Source organism: Pristiophorus japonicus, chromosome 5 (genome assembly GCF_044704955.1).
Source record: "Pristiophorus japonicus isolate sPriJap1 chromosome 5, sPriJap1.hap1, whole genome shotgun sequence".
Lineage (NCBI taxonomy): Eukaryota > Metazoa > Chordata > Chondrichthyes > Pristiophoridae > Pristiophorus > Pristiophorus japonicus.
The window spans coordinates 144070121-144095153 of NC_091981.1; the positions used below are offsets into that span (position 1 = coordinate 144070121).

General features: G+C 45.9%; 1 protein-coding gene across 1 annotated transcript in view; it reads left to right on the plus strand.

The window, feature by feature from the left end:
* agmo (alkylglycerol monooxygenase) overlaps positions 1–25033 on the plus strand; it is a 651239-nt gene that overhangs the window by 146220 nt on the left and 479986 nt on the right. The window contains exon 3 of the mRNA XM_070879980.1: positions 18259–18410. Coding sequence (XP_070736081.1) covers positions 18259–18410 — 152 coding nt within the window. The remainder of the gene's footprint in view (positions 1–18258; positions 18411–25033) is intronic.

A 25033-nucleotide genomic window follows, 5' to 3' on the forward strand; every position in this document is an offset into this window, starting at 1 on the left:
ATCGATTCTATACGCATGTTCGTTCTGAGGGCCATATTGGAAAACTGCAACTGTATCTCCCTTATTCAAAAAAGGAGGCAGACAAAAAGCAGGAAACTATCGACCAGTTAGCCTAACATCTTTGGTTGGGAAAATGTTGGAGTCCATTATTAAAGAAGCAGTAACGGGACATTTGGAAAAGCAAAATTTGGTCAGGCAAAGTCAGCACGGATTTATGAAAGGGAAGTCATGTTTGACAAATTTGCTGGAATTCTTTGAGGATGTAACGAACAGGGTGGATAAAGGGGAACCAGTGAATATGATGTATTTAGACTTCCAGAAGGCATTTGACAAGGTGCCACACAAAAGGTTACTGCACAAGATAAAAGTTCACGGGGTTGGGGGTAATATATTAGCGTGGATAGAAGATTGGCTGACAAACAGAAAACAGAGAGTCGGGTTAAATAGTTCATTCTCTGGTTGGTAATTAGTGATGAGTGGGATGCCACAGGGATCAGTGCTGGGACCCCAACTATTTACAATCTATATTAACGATGTGGAAGAGGGGCCTGAGTGTAACGTAGCCAAGTTTGCTGATGATACAAAGATGGGAGGAAGGGTAATATGTGAGGAGGACATAAAAAGGCTGCAGGAGGACATAGACAGGCTATGTGAGTGGGCAAGAATTTGGCAGATGGAGTATAATGTTAGAAAATGTGAGGTCATGCACTTTGGCAGAAAAAAATCAAAGAGCAAATTATTATTTAAATGGAGAAAGATTGCAAAGTGCTGTAGGACAGCGGGACCTGGGGGTACTTGTGCATGAAACACAAAAGGATAGTATGCAGATACAGCAAGTAATCAGGAAGGCCAATGGAATCTTGGCCTTTATTGCAAAGAGAATGGAGTATAAAAGCAGGGAAGTCTTGTTACAGCTGTATAGGGTATTGGTGAGGCCACACCTGGAATACTGCATGCAGTTTTGGTTTCCATACTTATGAAAGGATATACTTGTTTTGGAGGCAGTTCAGAGAAGGTTCACTAGGTTGATCGCGGGGATGAGTGGGTTGACTTATGAGGAAAGATTGAGTAGGTTGGGCCTCTACTCATTGGAATTCAGAAGAATGAGAGGTGATCTTATAGAAACGTACAAGATTATGAGGGGGCTTGACAAGGTGGATGCAGAGAGCATGTTTCCACTGGTGGGGGTGATTAGAACTAGAGCACATGATCTTAGAACTGAGATGAGGAGAAATCATTTAGAACTGAGATGAGGAGAAATTTCTTCTCTCAAAAGGTTGTGGTTCTATGGAATTTGCTGCCTCAGAGAGCTGTGGAAGCTGGGACATTAAATAAATTTAAGACAGAAATACACAATTTCTCAAACGATAAGGAGATAAGAGGTTATGGGGAGTGGGCAGGGAAGTGGAGCTGAGTCCATGATCAGGTCAGCCATGATCTTATTGAATGGCGGAGCAGGCTCGAGAGGCCTTTTTGCCTACTATTGCTCCTATTTCTTATGTTCTTATGTATTGTAATTTGTTGCCGACTTAAGACGTCTAGCTGGACTGTATAAGTTCGAGACTGCGTTGGCACTCATGCTGCGGGACTTTGTAATTGGCATCAACCACGAGGTGATCCTGCGTAAGCTACTGTCAGCGGATACGCTGGATTTGAGCAAGGCCATCACGATTGCCCAATCATGCATGACGACGGACAAAAGCTTAAAGCAGATATCATTGAAAAATCGGAACTCGGCAAGTACTGTAAACAAGATAGTATCGTATCTGGCAGAGCTGCATATGGCAGGGCCTACCCGACTGCGTACGTGAAACCTGTGGCTGCTCAAAGTCTGCCAACGGGAATGAATCCGATATTACCGTGTTGGCATTGTGGGGGGAATCATCGGCATCATCAGTGTCGGTTTCAACAGTATATTTGTATAGACTGTTTGAGACTGGGGCATCTCCAGCGCATGTGTCCAGCGGGTTGTGTAGAGGGCACAGAGAGGCTGCAAAGAGATTTAGATAGGTTAAGCGAATGGGCTAAGGTTTGGCAGATGGAATACAATGTCGGAAAGTGTGAGGTCATCCACCTAGGAAAAAAAAACCATAAAAGGGAATATTATTTGAATGGGGAGAAATTACAACATGCTGCGGTGCAGAGGGACCTGGGGGTCCTTGTGCATGAATCCCAAAAAGTTAGTTTGCAGGTACAGCAGGTAATCAGGAAGGCGAATGGAATGTTGGCCTTCATTGCGAGAGGGATGGAGTACAAAAGCAGGGAGGTCCTGCTGCAACTGTATAGGGTATTGGTGAGGCCGCACCTGGAATACTGCATGCAGTTTTGGTCACCTTACTTAAGGAAGGATATATTAACTTTGGAGGGGGTACAGAGACGATTCACTAGGCTGATTCCGGAGATGAGGGGGTTACCTTATGATGATAGATTGAGTAGACTGGGTCTTTACTCGTTGGAGTCCAGAAGGATGAGGGGTGATCTTATAGAAACATTTAAAATAATGAAAGGGATAGACAAGATAGAGGCAGAGAGGTTGTTTCCACTGGTCGGGGAGACTAGAACTTGGGGGCACAGCCTCAAAATATGGGGGAGCCAATTTAAAACTGAGTTGAGAAGGAATTTCTTCTCCCAGAGGGTTGTGAATCTGTGGAATTCTCTGCCCAAGGAAGCAGTTGAGGCTAGCTCATTGAATGTATTCAAATCACAGATAGATAGATTTTTAATCAATAAGGGAATTAAGGGTTACGGGCAGCGGGCGGGTAAGTGGAGCTGAGTCCACGGCCAGATCAGCCATGATCTTGTTGAATGGCGGAGCGGGCTAGATAGCCTACTCCTGTTCCTAATTCTTATGTTCTATGTTCTTATGTCCACAACTGAGCAACCATGCTGCGACACACCACGTGGAGGATGATGACCAGTCTAGCGCGGATCCGGATATGCAATCCGAGATACCAGAGGAGGAAGTGTATGCACTGTATTCATTCCTAACAAAGAGCCAACCGATAATGATTTATATAAAACTGAATGGTGTGCCAGTATCGATGGAATTGAACACGGGTGCGAGTCAATCAATAATGAGCCAGAGGACATTCGACAGGCTGTGGGATACTAAGGTGTGAGGCCTAAGCTGAGTCCAGTCAATGCCAAGTTGCGTACGTATACTAAAGAACTCATAACGGTGATTGGCAGTGTAGTAGTCAAGGTGTCGTATGATGGTGCGGTTCACGATTTACCATTATGGATTATTCCAGGCAATGGTCCAATGCTGTTCGGCAGGAACTGGTTAGAAAAAAATCAAATGGAACTGGAACGAGATCAAAGCGTTGTCGTCGGAGGATGATACTCCATGTGCTCAAGTGATGAGCAAGTTTCCATCGCTGTTTGAACCAGGCATTGGCAATTTCTCAGGAGTCAAGGTGCAGATCCACGTGGACTCGGATGCAAGACCCATCTATCGTAAAACTCGGGCAGTTCCGTACATGAGGGAGAAGATCGAAATCGAACTGGACAGACTCCAGCGTTAAGTGATTATATCACCGGATGAATTTAGCGAATGGGCCAGCCCCATTGTTCCTGTGTTGAAAATTGATGGCACTGTCAGGATTTGTGGAGATAACCAGGTTATGATCAACCGAGTTTTGAAACAGGATCAATACCCGTTACCGAAGGCTGATGACTCGTTTGCAACGCTAGCTGGGGAAAGTCGTTCACAAAACTGGATCTGACATCGGCCTACATGAAACAGGAGCTAGTCGACACGTCGGAGAAACTTATGTGCATCAACACTCATAAAGGACTGTTTATCTACTACAGGTGCCCATTTGGAATTCGCTCGGCTGCAGCCATATTTCAGAGGAACATGGCGAGTCTACTGAAGACTGTCCCCAGAACGGTCGTGTTCCAAGATGACATACTGGTTACTGGTCACAGGTCATGACACCGCCGAACATCTGAACAACATGGAAGATGTTCTACATCGTCTGGACAAAGTGGGACTCAGACTGAAACGCTCTAAGTGCGTCTTCCTGGCAGCAGAAGTCGAATTCCTGGGGAGGAAAATTGCTGCTGCTGATATCAGGCCTATGGACTCTCAAACCAAGGCCATCAAAAATGCACCCAAGCCTCAGAATGTGACGGAGCTGCGTTCGTTTCTTGGTCTACTCAACTACTTCGGTAATTTCTTACCGAGATTGAGCACCTTATTAGAGCCACTGGACATGCTGCTAAGAAAAGGCGACAACTGGGTTTGGGGTGCGTCTAAAGATAGAGCTTTTGAGAAAGCTACTAACCTGCTTTGCTCTAACAAGCTGCTGGTACATTATGATCCGTATAAGCGTCTAGTATTGGCCTGTGATGCTTCGTCATCTGGAGTTGGTTGCGTGCTCCAACAAGCTAATGAGTCAGGCAAATTACAACCTGTTGCACATGCTTCAAAAAGTTTGTCAAAGTCGGAAAGAGCTTACAGCATGGTGGAGAAAGAAGCATTAGCCTGTGTGAATGGGGTTAAAAAGATGCATCAGTACCTGTTTCGTCTTCGGTTTGAACTAGCAACAGATCACAAGCCACTCATTTCATTGTTTTCGGAAAACAAAGGTATCGGTACCAATGCATCATCCCGCATCCAGAGGTGGGCGCTGACATTATCTGCCTATGATTATGTCATTCGCCATAGAACTGGCACTGAGAATTGTGCCAATGCATTGCGCCGTCTGCCGTTGCCCACACCGGAGTGGAAACGCCACAACCGGCAGACCTACTGTTAGTCATGGATGCTTTTGAAAGTGAAGGAACCCCTGTCACGGCCCAACAAGTTAAAATCTGGATCAGCCAGGACCCGACATTATCGGTTGTGAAATGTTGTATCCTTAGTGGTGATTGGTTCTGCCATACCCAAGCAAATGTGTGAGGAGACCAAACCTTACATCCGTCGCAAAGATAAATTATTCATTCAATCAGATTGTATACTGTGGGGTAATTGTGTTGTTATGCCCAAGAAAGGCAGAGAGAAATTTGTGCATGATCTACATAGTACGCATCTCTGTATTGTCATGATGAAAGTCATTGCCAGGAAGTGACTCTGATCTGGAGTCATGTGTGCATCAGTGTAACACTTGCATGCAGCTTAGTAAAGCACCAGCGGAATTGCCGCTGAATCTGTGGTCGTGGCTATTGTGTATGGAGAAAGAGTCAGACTGAACACTGTGAGCTCAAAGTAAAGTGTGACCTTAGTCTTTTATTGCAGGTCTCCAGAGTGCCTCTCCAACCTGTGAAGCCTCCTTAAATACCTGTGCTCCCTAGGGATTAAGGGATCGCTTGGGACTCCAGGGGATGAGCCCTCTGGTGGCTATACAGAGTAAATACAAGTCAACATATATAACCGTGGCCTTGTAAACCATGGTCCAGGATCCACATCGACTTTGCAGGTCCCTTCCTGGGAAAGATGTTTTTAGTTGTGGTGGATGCTTATTCCAAGTGGATAGAGTCTACAATCATGTCATCCAGCACATCCACAGTTACCATTGAGAGCCTTCGTGTCATGTTTGCTACGCATGGTCTGCCTGACATCGTTATAAGCGACAACTTCACCAGTATGGAGTTTCAAGTGTTCATGAAACTCAATGGTATCAAACATGTGAGGTCAGCACCATTCAAACCCGCATCCAATGGACAAGCAGAGCGTGCGGTCCAAACCATCAAGCAGAGTATGAAACATATAACTCAAGGTTCACTGCAAACTCGCTTGTCACGCATATTACTTAGTTACAGGACAAGATCCCGTACGCTTACCGGTGTCTCCCCTGCTTAACTATTGATGAAGAGAGGTCTCAAGACCAGTCTCTCTCTTGTCCACCCTGACTTGAATAATAGTGTTGAATACAGACGTCAAAGTCAGCAAGAATATCATGATCGCGCTACTGTGTGACGCGACATTTCTAGCAATGATCCTGTGTATGTACTGAATTATGGTCACGGTCCCAAATGGATCGCCAGTACTGTTACGGCCAAGGAGGGTAACAGAGCGTTTACCATTAAGCTCAAGAATGGGCAGACATGCAGGAAACATGTCAATCAGATAAAGCTGTGGCACACGGATGAACTGGAGCAGTCTGAGGAAGACACAATCAGTGACCAACCAACCTACCCTCAGTCATCAGAGTACTCCACTGTCATCAATGAATCTCGACATTCAATCCCTGACGTAATTGCCACTCCCATCAGATCGGCTACCCAGCTCCCAGTCATAACAGACTCAACACTCGCCCAAGGCTGGAGTTGAACTGAGACGCGGGAGCGGAAAGCGCCGGGCCATCTCAATTTGTAAAAAGACTGTTACTAATATCTTAATGGGGATATTGTCATGTATGTATGCTTGGGTTTACTAGCCACCAGGTGGCGCCACTGTCGAAGGTCATTGGGCTGTGCGCACATGTGTGCGGCCCAGGTATAAAAGGCCAGCCATCTTGTAATATAATCACTTTGGGCCCTAATAAAGTAGAGCCAGATTTGTACCTGTTCGGAGTTTACAGTATTCAGCCTATTTGAGTTATTGCATACACAACAGCTTGGATTTGGGCCTCTGAATGTGTGCAGACACAAGCATACTGTAGTTTGATGACATAGGATGGGATGGCCTTGGATCTAGCCTGGAGGTGACAAAGGTTGAACAGGTTCCCATTGGTTCTATAGTTTAGTTCCACTCCAGCAGGGAGCTTGTTGAGAGTGAGATGGAGCATTGCAGCAAGGAAGATCAAGAAGTGCGTTGGCATGATAACGTAGCCCTGCTTGATCCCGGTCCGGACGTAGATTGGTTCTGTTGTGAATCCATTGGTCAGGATCACTGCTTGCATGTCATCATGGGGCAGGAGGAGGATGGTGAGAAACTTTTGGAGGCAGCTGAAACGGAGTAGGACGCTCCATAGTCCCTCATGATTGACAGTGTCAATGGCCTTGGTGAGGTCAAAGAAGGCCATGTACAACATAAGAACATAAGAAATAGGAACAGAAGTAAGCCATACGGCCATCGAGCCTGCTCTGCCATTCAATAAGATCATGGCTGATCTGATCATGGACTCAACTCCACTTCCCCGCCCGCTCCCCATAACCCCTTATCCCCTTATCGTTTAAGAAACTGTCTACTTCTGTCAAATTTATTCAATGTCCCAGCTTCCACAGCTCTGAGGCAGCGAATTCCACAGCTTTACAACCCTCTGAGAGAAGAAATTTCTCCTCGTCTCAGTTTTAAATGGGCGGCCCCTTATTCTAAGATTCTAGCGACGCAGATGACACCAGCCTGCTCCCGACCCATTTCCACCCGACTGCTGCCCGAAACACCACCCCAACATATTCACACACAAAAATCACTCGAATCATCTCCCCATCGATTGAGGCAGTAAATCATCAATTAAATCGGAATGTGCACCCCATTTGGGGCGGAGGGCAATTTCGGCCCCATCATCTGTTGTATTTCTGCAAAATGTGAACATTTTTGCAGCAACAGTAAAGGTGCTGTGTGAATGCCATCTTTAAATTTGTGTTTAACATGTCCAACCATTGCAGAGCAGCAATCAAAAGAGAAAATCATGCTGAATTCTATAACTAGAGTACCTGCAGTAGAGTACAAGTCAGTGGAAATCAAACTCTATGGCCCCAAGTTTCCACATGATTTGCTCCTGATTTTTAGGAGCAACTGGTGGAGAACGGAGTATCTTAGAAATCGTAATTCTGCACCTTTAAGTTTTCTGCAGTTCTAGTCAGGTAGAACAGTTTCACTTTTAAACAGAATTTTTTTTTCAAAAGGGGGCGTGTCCGGCCACTGATGCCTGATTTGAAAGTTTCCACAGTGAAAACGTACTCCAAACTAACTTAGAATGGAGCAAGTGAAGATTTTTGCACGCTTGAAAAAACTTTGTCTACACATTAAAAAATCAGGCGTAGGTTACAAATTAGGCGTCGGGAACGAGGTAGGGGGGAGGGGGGGGGGGAAGGGAAGTCATTAAATTCTACAATAAATCCTTAGTTATACATATACAAATATTATACAAATAAATCCAACCTGAATAAAAATTTATAAGCAAAGAAAAGATTAAATAAACCATGTTCCTACCTGTGTGAAAGTGCTTCAGGCAGGCCTTTCAGGCAGCCGTTTGCCGTTGGGACCGACCGACGGCCGGGGAAGGGAGGGAGAAAGCTGCAAGAAGCCTCAGTGCTTGAGGCAGCCATTTGCCATCGGGACCGTCCGACGGCAGGGGGAGAAAGCAGCAAGAAGCCTCAGTGCTGATCATGGAAGGGCAATGTGGTTTTATTAAAAAATGTTAAAAATTGAACAGCTACAAAGAATTTGAATATTCTCAAACAAGTGCATGTGTCCCATTTATCACAGTCCAGCTTTAATTACAGAATGAGTGGTGGAGATTGAAACGGTAACGAGTTGTGAAGGCTGAATTAAAATGCACAGTTGCTGCAGTAACACTGGTTAAAGAGCCAACATTAATTCAGCAGGTGATTTATTCAGCAGTGCTGCTAAAAGCACTCCCTCACACTCAGAAATATCAAGAAAATTAAAATGCAAGCCATTGCAAGGGTTCAATAAACAAATTTTCACTTTTTCTGCAGCACTTTTTAAAATGGCCGAGTGCCGATGTTTACTTCAGACTGCGCGAACGCTCCAACGCGCACGCGCAGGGTTACCGGCACCAAAAAAACTCATTTAAATTGTACCCGCCCCCTCCTACTTACAAAATCGCGCGAGTGATAGGCTCCACCCCCTGTGCGCCACGCCAAGCAGACATCGAGCTCCAAGGAGCTCGAGAATACCGCGTTTTTTTTCAAGCGCCGTTTTCGGCGCGAAAAACAGGCGCCCAGCTCTGAGGGGCGCCTTTTTCGCCGCGTGTGGAAACTTGGGGCCCGTATTTCTGGTCATTGAGATGTGGGAGAAATTGGATCATTGCAAGGCCGTAAGATCCACACAGCTAATTCCTAGTGTCTGGTCTGAGTTATGTAAGAACATAAGAACATAAGAAATAAGAACAGGAGTAGGCCATACGTAGGCCATACGGCCCCTCTAGCCTGCTTGCCATTTCATTCGATCATTGGCTGATCCGATCATGGACTCAGGTCCACTTCCCTGCCCGCTCTCCATAACCCCTTATTCTCTTATCGTTTAAATAACTGTCGATTTCTGTCTTAAATTTATTCAATGTCCCAGCTTCCACAGCTCTCTGAGGCAGCGAATTCCACAGATCCACTGAGAGAAGAAATTTCTCCTCATCTCAGTTTTAAATAGGTGGCCCCTTATTCTAAGATTATGCCCTCTAGTTCTAGTCTTCCCTATCAGCGGAAACATCCTCTCTGTATCCACCTTGTCAAGCCCCCTCATAGACTTATACGTTTCGAATAAATCGCCTCTCATTCTTCTGAACTCCAATGAGTTGAGGCCCAACCTATTCAACCTTTTCTAATGTCAGCCCCCTCATCTCTGAATCATTTATCCCTAAGTGAATCATTTATCCCTACTCTCTGTTTTCTGTTTGTTAGCCAATCCTCTATCCATGCTAATATATTACCCCCAACCCCATGAACTTTTATTTTGTGCAGGAATGACTTATGAGGAATGACTGTAAAAACATTGGCTGTTCAGTTTTGAATGAAGGGCTCTGAGAAGTGATCTTAGAAGTATATATAAAATGGTAACTTTGTGCAAAAGGCAAATCCAGAAATTACTTCAAACTAAATTAAGAGAATAGGTTAAGGAGATACGTATTCAAACTAGTAGAAGTCAAATTTAGGGTAGATATTAGGAAATTATTTTTCAAAGTGAGCCATCAATACATGGAATAGACTTCTGGATAGAGTCCGTTAGATTCCACAAACTATCAGGCCATTCTGGATGGATGAACTAATGTGAGTCAGATCTGTAATTATCTGTGTGATCTATGGGCCTGGGGTGCTCTGAGGTACCTCACTTAAGTGCAGCCTCTTCAAGCGTGAGACTAGATGCTCAGTATCTGCAGGCTAAACAATCATGTGGGTTAGTGAGTTGCTTAATTACCTTTTCTTCCTCCTGAGGCCAATTGTAGAACCCTGTTATTATCTTGAGTGTTTATCACCAAACTTTGCATGGACAAGGGAATGAATCCAAGACTTTTTGTTCTCTATAACTGTTACGTATGAATAAAGAGTCTGACCAGATACTGTGAGCTCAAAATACAGTGTGACCTTAGTCTTTTATTTACAGGTCTCCAGAGTGCCTCTCCAGCCTGTGAGGCCTCCTTAAGTACAGATGGTCCCAAGGGATTGTGGGATCCCTTGGGACTCCAGGGGATGAGCCCTCTGGTGGTTAAACAAGGTATTTACATATATAACAACACTCCCCGCCCCCCCCCCCTCCAAAGTCAGTAGTGTAACTATTTACAAGGTGAGTCGATCTGGGGCCTTTCTTTCCCTGGTTGATCGTCTCGGTGCAAATGCTGGTTTTGGTGAGTTGTTTATTGGGCTCTCGCTTAACTGCTGTGCAGCTGGTCTTACTGGGCAGCCTGGTGTGGTGAGTCCTGCTGAGCTGCTGTTGGTGATGGGTTCTGCTTCGTGGTCAACTGATGTGTCGGTTGCCACTGGTATGTGTGTTGGGGGGTCAAAAAAGGTAGGGTCGCTTTGGATAGTCCGTGAATCTGAGTTTGGTTTGGTCCAAGTGTTTCCTGTAGATGAGTCCATTTGAAAGTTTGACCCGAAACACCCTACTCCCCTCTTTGGCCACGACAGTACCGGGAAGCCATTTGGGACCTTGTCCATAGTTCAACACAAATACAGGAACATTAATTTCAATTTCGCGTGACATATTTGCGCTATCATGATATGTACTTTGGTGAAGCCGCCTGCTCTCTACCTGCTCGTGTAGGGCAGGGTGGATTAACGAAAGCATTGTCTTAAGTGCCCTTTTCATGAGCAGTTCAGCGGGTGTAATCCCAGTGAGTGAGTGGGATCTCATGCGTTAACTAAGCAGGACTCGGGATATGCGAGTCTGGAGTGAGCCTTCAGTTACCCTCTTCAAGCTCTGCTTGATTGTTTGCACTGCTCTCTCTGCCTGACCATTAGATGCTGGTTTGAACGGGGCAGATGTTACATGTTTGATCCCATTGCGGGTCCTGAACTCTTTGAACTCGGCACTGGTGAAACAAGGCCCGTCGTCACTCACGAGGACATCAGGCAGGCCGTGCGTGGCAAACATGGCCCGCAGGCTTTCAGTGGTGGCAGCGGATGTGCTTGCCGACATTATCTCACATTCAATCCATTTGGAGTACGCATCTACAACCACTAGGAAAATTTTCCCAAGAACGGGCCTGCATAGTCGACATGGACCCTAGACCACGGTTTGGAGGGCCAAGACCATAAACCTACTAGCGCCTCCCTGGGTGCATTGCTTAACTTTGAACATGTGTTACATTTCTGCACACAGGACTCTTAAGTCCGCATCGATACCGGGCTACCATACGTGGGATCTGGCTATCGCTTTCATCATTACAATGCCTGGGTGGGTACTGTGGAGATCACTAATGAAAGTGTCCCTGCCCTTTTTTGGTACCTCTACCCGATTACCCCACAGAAGGCAGTCTGCCTGTATAGACATTTCATCTTTGCACTGCTGGTACGGTTTTATTTCTTCCTGCATTTCTAATGGGACACTGGACCAGCTCCCGTGAAGCACACAGTTTTTTTTACTAAGGACAGTAAGGGGTCCTGGCTCGTCCAGGTTCTAATCTGTCAGGCGGTAACGGGTGATTGCTGACTCTCGAATGCTTCCATTATCATGGCTAAATCTGCGGGCTGTGCCATTTCCAACCCCGTGGTGGGTAATGGCAGCCTACTGAGAACATCGGCACAGTTTTCTGTGCCTGGCCTGTGGCGGATGGCGTAGTTGTATGCGGACAATGTGAGCGCCCATCTCTGGATGCGGGTCGATGTGTTGGTATTTATCCCTTTACTATCAGTGGCTTATGGTCAGTTTCCAATTCAAATTTGAGCCCAAACAGATATTGATGCATTTTCTTTACCCCATAGGCACACACTAACGTTTCTTTTTCAATCATACTGTAGGCCCTCTCGGCCTTAGACAGACTTCTGGATACATAGGCAACCGGTTGCAATTTCCCAGATTCATTAGCATGTTGCAACACACACCCAACACCATATGATGACGCATCATATGCTAGTACTAAATGCTTACATGGATCATACAACACAAGCAATTTGTTTGAGCATAACAGTTTTCTAGCTTTTACAAAGGCATTTTCTTGGCTGTTACTCCATACCCATTCACCTACTTTACACAGTAAGGTGTGCAGTGGTTCTAACAGTGTGCTGAGACGCGGTAAGAAGTTACCAAAGTAGTTCAAGAGCCCTAGAAACACTGCAGCTCTGTCACGTTCTGTGGCCTCGGTGCGTTCTTGATTGCCTCCGTCTTCGAATCGGTGGGCCTGATGCCATCCGCCGCGATTCTTTTCCGCAGCAATTCCACTTCAGGCACCAGGAAATCGCACTTCGAGCGTTTTAACCTGAGCCCTACGCGATTGAGCCGACTAAGAACCTCCTCCAGGTTCTGCAGATGCTCGACTGTGTCCCGACCTGTAACCAAGATGTCGTCCTGGAAGACCATGGTGCATGGGACCGACTTCAGTAAGCTTTCCATGTTTCTCTGGAATATTGCCACGGCATCGGTTGTAAATGAAGAGATCTTTGTGCGTGTTGATGCAGGTGAGGCCCTTCGATGATTCCTCCAGCTCCTGCGTCATGTAGGCAGAGGTCAAGTCCAGCTTTGTGAACATCTTTCCTCCCGCCAGCGTCGCAAAAAGGTCATCTGCCTTTGGTAATGGGTATTGATCCTGCAGGGAGAAACAATTTAGAGTTACTTTGTAATCACTACAGATTCTGATGGTGCCGTCTTCCTTAAGGACTGGAACAATCGGACTGGCCCATTCGTTGAATTCGATCAGCGAAATGATGCCCTCTCATTGCAGCCGGTCTAGCTCGATCTCCACCCTCTCACATCATGTATGGTACTGCTCTCGCTTTGTGATGGATGGGTCGTGCCCCCGGAATTAGGTGGATCTGCACTTTTGCTCCTTGGAACTTCCCGATGCCTGGCTCGAACAACAAAGGGAACTTACTTCGGACCTGGGTACACGAAGTGTCATCGACGAAGTGTCCCAGTTCCAGCGTATCTTCCCCAGCCAGCTTCTGCCAAGCAGCGTGGAGCCATTGCCCAGTACCACCCAGAATGGGTAACTTGTGCACTGCTCCATCGTACGAGACCTTTACAGTAGCACTGCCGATTACGGGAATCAGTTCCTTTTGTGTAAGTTCTCAGTTTAGTGCGAATGGGAGACAGGACTGGCATTGCCGCCTTGCTGCAGCACAATTTATTGAAAGTCTTTTTGCTCATAATGGACTGGCTCGTGCCTGTGTCCAGCTCCATTGACACCGGGAGTCCATTTAATTCAACCTTCAGCATTATTGGGGGACACTTTGTGGTAAACGTGTGCACCCCATATACCTCTGCCTCCTCGGTCTGAGGCTCTGGTTCGTCGTGATTTGCCGTGGATCTGTCCTCCTCTGTAACATGGTCGTTTGTGGGATTAGCAGGGTTTGCAGCTTGCCTGCACATACGTTGGAGGTGTCCCATTGTTCCACAGCCCTTGCAAACGTATCCTTTGAAGCGGCATGAATGGAAACGATGATCACCCCCGCAGCGGCAACAAGGTGTTAATGGCCTTGCATTCATCACCCATGATGGTGGACTCTGAGACATCTGCGGACGTGCAGCTGCAGGCATGTGGGGCCTGCCCTGTACGTTACTATTCGAAAACAACATTACTTTGTTCACAGTACTTGTAGCAGCACTTGTGTGCTGAGAGATTAGCTTGGTATTGTCACTGGTGGCGATGAACGCCTGGGCTATCGCTATGGCTTTACTCAAGGTTGGGGTCTCTACAGTCAAAATGTTGCAAAGTATTACTTTATGGCCAATGCCAAGCACAAAGAAGTTCCTGAGCATGTGCTCCAAATGTCCTTCAAATTCGCAATGTCCTGCAAGGCTACTTAGCTCGGCGACATAGCTCGCCACTTCCTGGCCTTCAGACCTCTTGTATGTGTAGAACCGGTACCTCACCATCGAACGCTTTCCTTCGGGTTAAGATGCTCCCGGACCAGTATGCACAAGCCATCATATGATTTCTCTGTGGGTTTCGTTGGAACAAGCAGGTTTTTCATGAGGCCATACGTTGGTGCCCCGCAAACGGTGAGGAGAATCGCCCTTCGTTTGACAGCGTTCGCCTCTCCTATCAGCTCGTTGGCCACGAAGTATTGGTCGAGTCGCTCCACGAAGGTTTCCCAATAATCTCACTCCGACAATTTCTCCAAAATGCCCACTGTTCTCTGCATCGTTGCGGTGGGGTTCGTCATCTGTATCTCGTCGCCAGTTGTTATGTATGAATAAAGAGTCTGACCAGATACTGTGAGTTCAAAGTAAAGTGTGACCTTAGTCTTTTATTACAGGTCTCCAGAATACCTCTCCAGCCTATGAGGCCTCCTTAAGTATAGGTGCTCCCAAGGGATTGTGGGATCCCTTGAGACTCCAGGGGATGAGCTCTCTGGTGGGTAAGCAAGGTATTTACATATATAACAATAACGGAGTTAAATAATGTTTTATCAACTGAGTAATCAGGGGAGTTATTGCACTACATTTTAAAGACCTGTAGCAGACTAGCTGAGAGTCAAGGCTACATGGTTTTTAGCGAATAGGTCAAAGTGGCCAGGTTTGGAAAAATTGCTTTTTCTGAGCAGAAGGCACTTGCTGAAATAGAGAATGATGTCAGCATTATATAACTATGAAAGGTTAATACTTTAATAACACTGCATAAAGATATAGGGATAGGTGCATTCTTCCATGACTGAAAGACCCAGCCACTTCCAATGAGTGAAAGAATGCTCATATTCAGCCAGAAGCGGTAAGCTGATGTTTATTCTGCGGATTTTAATGTTTTACTGGAAAGATTATCTAGGCACTAGAGAAATGTAAAATAATTGGACTCTAATTTAAAAGTCATGAAGAATTAACTCTTGTACTGTACTGACATTGAAATTGGTAGAATTACATAGGATATACGGCACAGAAACAGACCATTCGGCCCAACCAGTCCATGTTGGCACTTATGCTCAGCATAAGCCTCCTCTGTCTTTCCTCATCGAACTCTATCAGCATAACCCTCTATTCCCTTCACCCTCATATGCTTATCTAGCTTTCCATTAAATGCTGTTTGCCTCAACTACTCCGTGGTAGCGAGTTCCACATTCTCACCACCTTCTTCTGAATCCCCTATTTGATTTCTTAGTGGCTATCTTATATTGATGGCCTCTAGTTATGCTCTTCTCCACAAGTGAAAACACTCTCTCTATCTACTCTATCAAAATCTTTCATAATTTTAAAGACCTCTATTAGGTCACCCCTCAGCTTTGTCTTTTCAAGAGAAAAGAGACCCAGCCTGTTCATCCTTTTCTGATGGGTATACCCTCGCATTTCTGGTATCATCCTTGTAAATCGTTTTTATATCCTCTCCAGTGCCTGTATATCCTATATGGTGACCAGAATTGTATACAGTATTCCCAGAATTGTACACAGTATGCCAAGTGTGGTCTAACCAAGATTCGATACAAGTTTAGCATAACTTCACCACTTTTCAATTCTGTCCCTCCAGAAATAAACCCTAGTGCTTGGTTTGCTTTTTTTTCTGGCCTTGTTAACCGGTGTCGCTACTTTTAGTGATTTGTGTATTTGTACTCCCAGATCCCTTTGCTCTTCTACCCCATTTATATTTGTATTTTCCAAATAATATGGGACGCAACATGGATTCATGAAGGGGAAATCATGTTTAACTAATTTACTGGAATTCTTTGAGGATATAATGAGCATGGTGGATAGAGGTGTACCGATGGATGTGGTGTATTTAGATTTCCAAAAGGCATTCGATAAGGTGCCACACAAAAGGTTACTGCAGAAGATAAAGGTACGCGGAGTCAGAGGAAATATATTAGCATGGATAGTGAATTGGCTGGCTAACAGAAAGCAGAGAGTCGGGATAAATGGGTCCTTTTCGGGTTGGAAATCGGTGGTTAGTGATGTGCCACAGGGATCGGTGCTGGGACCACAACTGTTTACAATATACATAGATGACCTGGAAGAGGGGACACGAGTGTAGTGTAACAAAATTTACAGATGACACAAAGATTAGTGGGAAAGCGGGTTGTGTAGAGGACAGAGAGGCTGCAAAGAGATTTAGATAGGTTCAGCGAATGGACTAAGGTTTGGCAGATGGAATACAATGTCGGAAAATGTGAGGTCATCCACCTTGGGGGAAAAAAAAAACGTAAAAGGGAATATTATTTGAATGGGGAGAAATTACAACATGCTGCGGTGCAGAGGGACCTGGGGGTCCTTGTGCATGAATCCCAAAAAGTTAGTTTGCAGGTGCAGCAGGTAATCAGGAAGGCGAATGGAATGTTGGCCTTCATTGCGAGAGGGATGGAGTACAAAAGCAGGGAGATCCTGCTGCAACTGTACAGGGTATTGGTGAGGCCGCACCTGGAGTACTGCTTGCAGTTTTGGTCACCTTACTTAAGGAAGGATATACTAGCTTTGGAAGGGGGTACAGAGACGATTCACTAGGCTGATTCCGGAGATGAGGGGGTTACCTTATGATAGATTGAGTAGACTGGGTCTTTACTCGTTGGAGTTCAGAAGGATGAGGGGTGATCTTATAGAAACATTTAAAATAATGAAAGGGATAGACAAGATAGAGGTTGTTTCCACTGGTCGGGGAGACTAGAACTAGGGGGCACAGCCTCAAAATACGGGGGAGCCAATTTAGAACCGAGTTGAGAAGGAATTTCTTCTCCCAGAGGGTTGTGAATCTGTGGAATTCTCTGCCCAAGGAAGCAGTTGAGGCTATCTCATTGAATGTATTCAAATCACAGATAGATAGATTTTTAACCAATAAGGGAATTAAGGGTTACGGGGAGCGGGCGGGTAAGTGGAGCTGAGTCCACGGCCAGATCAGCCATGATCTTTTTGAATGGCGGAGCAGGCTCGAGGGGCTAGATGGCCTATTCCTGTTCCTAATTCTTATGTTCTTATGTTCTTCCCTATTTTTCATGCAGCTATTGGATATGGTCAGAATTTTAATTTTTGTTGAACAAGAAATTGTACAGAATTATGACTGGATGGAATAAATGTGATTCTGAACTTTTAAAATAAAGAGATTCTTGTTTAATTTTCTTGTGGTTCTTCATTTTATTAAGAAGTTGAGCCTGACGATTGCTTGACAAGATGTGTCAGCATTATCCATTTTTTACCCGCTTGAGCTCAGGTCATTTAATTCTTTTTTTATGCTGATCTTTTATAATTATCTTTCCAATTTCTGCAAAATACCCATGAATCATAAAGTGTCTTAATAAGGGGCAGAATTTGTAAATGGCACACTTTATCCATTCAGAAGAATGAGTTACAATATAGACCCATGAGTTTTCTCATTTTGTTTTTGTGGACAAGAGCAACTGGAAGTTTTTGGCGGCAATCTATATTTTAATATAAAATATATTTTTATATCTACAAATTCTCCTGCAGTCTTACACAGGAGATTGTGAACTCCTGTCCTCCCACTAATGGAATGTAATCCCCTGTGTGCATGTACTAGAATTTACTTTATCTTTCTTCCACCTGGTGATTAAGAAACTACATAAGGTTATTATGGAGGCAGAGCTACCCCAACATTCATAGAAACCTTTTACTTTGTTATTGCATGCTGGGACAGTCTGTCTAAATTTCTGTGTCTTATCTTCTCTCTCTCTCCATGTTGAGAAGAAATCTCTCGTATCCCTCAGTTAGGTGGGCTGTTGAGAAAGAGAAATATAGAAGAGGGAGACTAAAAAATGGAGGAAGGGAAAAGTGAGAGATAAAAAGATTAATGCCACTTGGTTATCCCCAGCAACCCACATGACTTCTGCAGCTTGCCGCTTTTATCTATATTTCTGTTTTGTGGCAAGTGAATGTTTTGGGTATACAGTTTGTGACTGAAAATGTTTTTAATGTTTCCAGCTCTGGCTATTTTACTAAAATGAGCTTGTAAAACAGTCATGTCTTAGGCTTTGCAACATATAGGTCTGTTTTTAGAGAAGAGTAACACTGTACTAAATTTATATATTTTTTTTGTGTAGACTACTGGGGCGAGGCATTCAGCTGACTGGTTACATCTACGTCTGGGAGAATTTTAGACTGTTTGTACTCCCATGGGATTCACCCTGGACATGGTGGTTGACATTTTTAGGAGTCGACTTTGCCTACTACTGGCTCCATCGAATGTCACACGGTAGGACAGTTTCAAAACAATAGTTTACTGATAGACTATGCTTGTATATTATTAAAAAGATTATAGTATACTTAGCTCTTTATATGGGGTACTTCAACTTTTTAATTGAGACTCCTTCTGTAAGACTGTGGTTCTCCTGAAGTAGGTAGATATTAAAGTAATTTCATGGTATGATAGAATCATAAAATGTTGCAGCTCGGAATTAGGCAATTTGGTCTATCATATCTGTGCTGGTGATTTCCTGTAATCCTACATGATAGGAATTGGAAAAGAGTCATCAGGGAAGAAATACCATTAAATGGAACTGAAACTATTACTTTTCAACATCATCAACAACAACTTGCATTTATATTGTGTCTTTATCATAATAAAACGTATAAGGCACTTCACAGGAGCATTATCAAACAAAATTTGGCACCAACCCACATAAAGGGCCCAAGTTTCCACATGATTTGCGCATGATTTTTAGGAGCAACTGGTGGAGAACGGACTATCTTAGAAATCGCAATTCTCCACATTTTTTTTCTGCAGTTCTAGTCAGTTAGAACAGTTTCACTTTGGAACAGAATTTTTTCTTCAAAAGGGGGCGTGTCCGGCCACTGATGCCTGATTTCAAAGTTTCCACAGTGAAAACGTACTCCAAACTAACTTAGAATGGAGCAAGTGAAGATTTTTGTAGAACTGAAAAAACCTGTTCTACACATTAAAAAATCAGGCGCAGGTTACAAATTAGGCGTCCGGAACGAGGTGGGGAGGGAGGGGAAGGGAAGTCATTAAATTCTATAATAAATCCTTATTTATACTTATACAAATATTATACCAATAAATCCAACCTGAATAAAAATGTATAAGCAAAGAAAAGATTAAATAAACCATCTTCCTACCTGTGTGAAAGTGCTTCAGCCAGGGAGAATGCTGCAGGAAGCCTCAAGTTGAGGCAGCCGTTCACGCGGGCGGGGGAGGAGGCAGCCGTTCGTTCCCGTGGGGGGGGGAGGAAGCCTTTCCAGACGGCGGGCGGGGGGGGAAGGAGACAGTGAGAAGGCTGCAGGAAGCCTCACAAGTTCAGCAGCCATTTCCCGACGGCAGGGGGGGGAGGCCGTCGGGAAACGACTGCCTCAACTTTCTGAGGCTTCCTGCAGCCTTCTCACTGCTGCAAGAAGCCTCAGTGCTGAAGTGCTGATGGCAATGTGCTTTTATTAAAAAATGTTCAAAAATTAAACAGCTACAAAGAACTACAAAAATGGCCGAGTGCCAATGTTTCCTTCACACTGCACGTGCGCGAACGCTCCAACGCGCACGCGCAGGGTTGCCGGCAGGAGAAAAACTAATTTAAATGGTACCCGTCCCCTCCCACTTACAAAATCGGCGCGAGTGGTAGGCTCCGCCCCCCTGCAGGGCGCTCCAGAATCGCGCGTTTTTTTTCTGGCGCCGTTTTCGGGGCGAAAAACGGGCGCCCAGCTCGGAGGGGGCGCCCATTTTTTATCGTGTGGAAACTTGGGGCCATGGAGATATTAGGAAAGGTGATTAAAAGACAAAACCAAAATATTGTGGATGCTGGAAATCTGAAATAATAACAGAAAATAAGGACCATTCCCACTCCGACCTCTGCCTCCTACATTGTTCAATGAAGCTCAAGGTAAGCTCGAGGAACAGCATTGCATCAGTCAATTTGGCACTCTTCCGGACTCAACATTGAGTTAAAAAATGTCAGATCGTAACCTCTGCCCCCATTTTTTTGGATGGCAGCTGTTGCTGATGATTCTGACATTCCCATTTACACCTCCTCTAGACCCATCTTTTGTTTCTTTACTGTTCCATTTACCATCTCCTTTCGCCTTGCACCATCATCCCTTTTGTCATTTAATTTCTCCTGCCTTCCACCTGTTGTGTATGCAATAACTGTTAGACTGAGTACTGTTTAACTCCAAGAGGTATGACCTTGGCTCTGCTTTATTAAGGCCCAAAGTGACTAATATACAAAATGGCTGACCTTTTATACTTGGGCTACACACACGTGCGTGCAGCCCAATGGCCTCCAACAGTGACGCCATCTAGTGGCTAGTGATCCCAAAAGTACATACATGACAATACCCCGCTCTGAGATCTGAACACAGTCTTTTACAAATTGAGACGGTCCAGTGTTTTACACTCCCGGGTTGACCCTCTCCGTTTAACTCTAGCCTTGGGTGAGTGTTCAGAGTCTGTTGTGACTGGTGGCTGGGTGGCTGACCTGGTGGGAGTGGCAATGACCATGTCAGGGATTGAAGGTCCATTTTTATTGAACCTGTCAGTGATTGAAAGTCCCGAATTCACTGATGACTACTGAGTCCTCTGATGACTGGGAGCAGGTTGGTTGGTCGTCGATTGTCTCTTCCTCCGACTGCTCCAGTTCGCCTGTGTGCCACAGCTTTGTCTGATCCATATGTTTCCTGCATGTTTGCCTATTTTTGGGCTTGACAATAAATACTCTGTTGCCCTCCTTGACCATGACAGTGCCAGCGATCTACTTGGGATCCTGACCATAATTCAGAACATATACAGGATCATTTACAAAAATATCACGTGACACAGCTGCGCGATCGTGATACCCTTGCTGACTTTGTCTTCTATATTCAACATGATTATTCAAGTCAGGGTGTACAAGAGCTAGCTTGGTCTTAAGACCTCTCTTCATCATCAGTTCGGCAGGCGAGACCCAGGTAAGCGTGTGTAGTCTTGTCCTGTAACTAAGCAGTATGCATGACAGGCGGGTCTGTAGTGACCCTTGGGTTACTCGCTTCATACTCGGCTTTATGATTTGGACAGCTCGTTCTGCTTGCCCATTGCATGCAGGTTTGAACGGTGCTGACCCTACATGTTTGATACCATTGAGTTTCATGAACTCTTGAAACTCCCGACTGGTGAAGCACGATCTGTTGTCGCTAACAACGATGTCAGGCAGAACATGTGTCGCGAACATGACACTGAGATTCTCAATGGTAGCTGTGGATGTGCTGGATGATATGATTATACACTCTATCCACTTCGAATATGCATCCACAACAACTAAAAACATCTTCCCCAGGAAGGGACCTGCAAAGTCTATGTGGATCCTGATATGTCCTTACTATACAGTACAAATACACACGAGGCCCATACCAAAGAGAAGGTCACTCTGTGACCAGCAACCTTTATTCCAGCACTGAAGTGGAGAAGGTGGGTGGAGCTTCCCCTTTAAACCTGAAAGTCCAGGTTAGGAGTGTCTCCCACAAGTTCACCACCTAGTGGTCAGTGTTCTCACGGTGTCCAAACTTAGGTCAGTTTATACATGGATTACAATGACAATTGAATACATGATGTCACCTCCCCCAAATGTCTTATTGGGATCACAGGTTAAGTCTCTCTGGTGGTTTACGCTCCCTTGTAGAGCGCCTGAGTTGGGGCTCCGGTCGTTGGGCGCTGGCCTGAGTGTCTGCTGTTTGCGGTGCCTCAGGCCTGTCCGGACAGCCCACAGTGGTTCTCCACTTGGTTCCGGTGTTCGGTCACCTGTGGTGGAGTGAACTCTACATCGTGTTCTTTCTCTGCTTCTTCTATGGGGTTGCTGAACTTCCTTTTTGTTTGCTCCATGTGTTTGCGACAGATTTGTCCATTGGTAAGTTTAACTACCAGAATCGTATTCGCCTCTTTGGCAATCACAGTGCTTGCAAGCCATTTGGGCCCTACAGCGTAGTTGAGGACAAAGGCAGGGTCATTGACATCAATACATCGCGCCCTCGCATTCCCATCATGGTAGTCACATTGTGACCGGCGCCTGCTCTCAACAATTTCTTTCATGGTGGGGTGTATAAGGGATAACCTGGTTTTGAGCATCCTTTTCATTAGCAGCTCTGCAGGTGGAACCCCTGTGAGCGACTGTGGTCGGAATCTATTGGCCAACAGGAGGCGTGATAAGCGGCTTTGTAGGGAACCCCCTTGGCTTCTGAGCATCCCCTGTTTGATTATCTGCACTGCTCGTTCCGCCTGCCCGTTTGAGGCCGGCTTGAATGGTGCCGTTCTGACACGGTTGATACCATTTCCTGCCATGAAGTCCTGGAATTCAATGCTTGTAAAGCACGGGCCATTGTCCCTGACCAAGACGTCCGGTAGACCATGGGCGGCGAACATTGCCCGTAGACTTTCTACCGTGGCAGAGGATGTGCTTGAATTGAGAAGGTCACACTCGATCCATTTGGAGTAGGCGTCTACTACAACTAAGGCCATTTTTCCCATGAAAGGACCTGTGTAGTCCACATGGATGCGTGACCATGGCTTGGTGGGCCAGGACCAGGGACTAAGGGGGGGTTTCCCTGGGCGCATTGCCCAGCTGGGCACACGTGTTGCACCTGCGAACACAAAGTTCCAGGTCTGCATCTATCCCTGGCCACCAAACGTGTGACCTGGCAATTGCCTTCATCGTGACAATGCCCGGGTGCTCATTGTGGAGTTCTCTGATGAACGCCTCTCTGCCCATTTGGGGCATGACTACTCGGTTTCCCCATAGTAGGCAGTCGGCCTGAATAGAGAGTTCATCCTTGCGCCTGTGAAATGGTTTAAATTCCTCAGGGCATACCCCGTACGTGGCTGCCCATTCCCCATTCAGGACACATTTCTTGACTAAAACAGTAGCGGGTCTCTATTTGTCCAGACTTTGATCTGATGGGCTGTCACGGGTGAGCCTTCGCTTTCGAAAGCTTCAACAGCCATGACCATCTCAGCAGCATGCTCGGTTGCCCCCTCAGTGGTGGCAAGTGGGAGCCTGCTGAGTGCATCGGCGCAGTTTTCAGTGCCTGGTCTGTGCCGAATTGTATAGTCATAGGCGGCCAACATGAGTGCCCACCTCTGTATGCGGGCCGACGCATTTGCATTTATGGCCTTGTTGTCAGCCAAAAGGGACGTTAGGGGTTTGTGATCTGTCTCCAGCTCAAATTTCCTGCCAAACAGTTACTGGTGCATTGTTTTTACTGTATATACACATGCAAATGCTTCCTTTTCTACCATCCCGTAGCCCCTTTCTGCCTGGGCCAGACTTCTGGAGGCATAAACTACCGGCTGTAACTGACCCTTGGCATTAACATGCTGCAATACACACCCGACCCCAAAGGACGACGCATCACACGTTAAAACAAGTTTCTTACATGGGTCATATAGCGTTAACAGAGTGTTGGAGCATAACAAATTGTGTGCTCTATCAAAAGCCCTTTTCTGGCTGTCCCCCCAGACCCATTTGCGACCTTTGCGTAGGAGTACATGTAACGGCTCTAACAGCGTGCTCAATTTGGAAAGAAAGTTACCAAAATAGTTCAGGAGCACCAGGAACGAACGCAGCTCCATCGTGTTATGGGGTCTGGGTGCTCTCTGGAACGTTTCCGTTTTGGACGCAGTAGGGCTGATCCCGTCTGCTGCTACCCTCATTCCCAGGAATTCTACCTCTGGAGCTAGGAAGACGCACTTCGCCTTTTTCAGTCACAGACCTACCTGGTCCAGTCTGCCTCGCACCTCCTCCCAGGTTGTGGAGATGTTCTTCAGTATCGCAACCCATGCTGAGGATGTCGTCTTGAAAAACCACCGTCCTTGGAATCGACTTGAGGAGGCTTTCCATATTTTGTTGAAAGATCCCGGCGGCGGAGCGAATCCCGAACGAACATCTGTTGTTCTCAAACAACCCCTTGTGTGTCGTGATGGCGGTCAGCTTCTTCGACTCACTCGCCAGCTCCTGGGTCATGTAAGCTGAGGTCAGGTCCAATTTTGAAAAAAGTTTGCCACCGGATAGCGTCGCAATGAGGTCCTCCGCTCTCAGTAGCGGGAACTGGTCTTGGAGTGACATCTGATTGATGGTGGCCTTGTAATCACCACATATCCTGACCGACCCATCCGCCTTGAGCACTGGCACAATCGGGCTCGCCCAGTCACTGAATTTAACTGGCGAGATGATGCCTTCCCTCAGCAGGCAGTCCAATTCGCCTTCTATCTTTTCCCGCATCACGTACGGCACCGCTCTGGCCTTGTGGTGTACTGGCCTGGTGTCCGGGTTTATGTGAATCACTACCTTTGTCCTCATGAAAGTTGCAATGCCAGGTTGCAATAGTGAGTCATATTTGTCCAGGACCTGTGAGCATGATATTCGCTCCACAGAAGAAATTGCATTGACATCGCCCCATTTGCAGTTCATGACAGCAAGCCAACTCCTCCCCAGTAGTGCGGGACCATCCCCCGCCGACAATCCAGAATGGCAACCTGTTCTCCGAATCTTTGTGGGTCACGACTACTGTGGCGCTGCATAGCACCGGAATGATCTTCTTTGTATATGTCCGTAGCTGTGCGCCAATCAGCAATAATTTTGGCCTCCTGGCCTTGGACGCCCACAACTTGTCAAACTGTTTGATACTCATCAGGGACTGGCTGGGCCCCGTGTCTAGCTCCATTGATACTGGGATGCCATTGAGAAGCACTTTCATCATTATCGGTGGCGTCCTGGTGTTTGAACTGCATATGTGCTCCACATGAAGTCGCTGAACTTCAGCTTCCAGCGATTTCCCCCAGTGTCCATTTGGCCTCGTAGGGCTTACATCGGGTCTGTCCTCCTCGTACATCAACCTGGCTGCAGG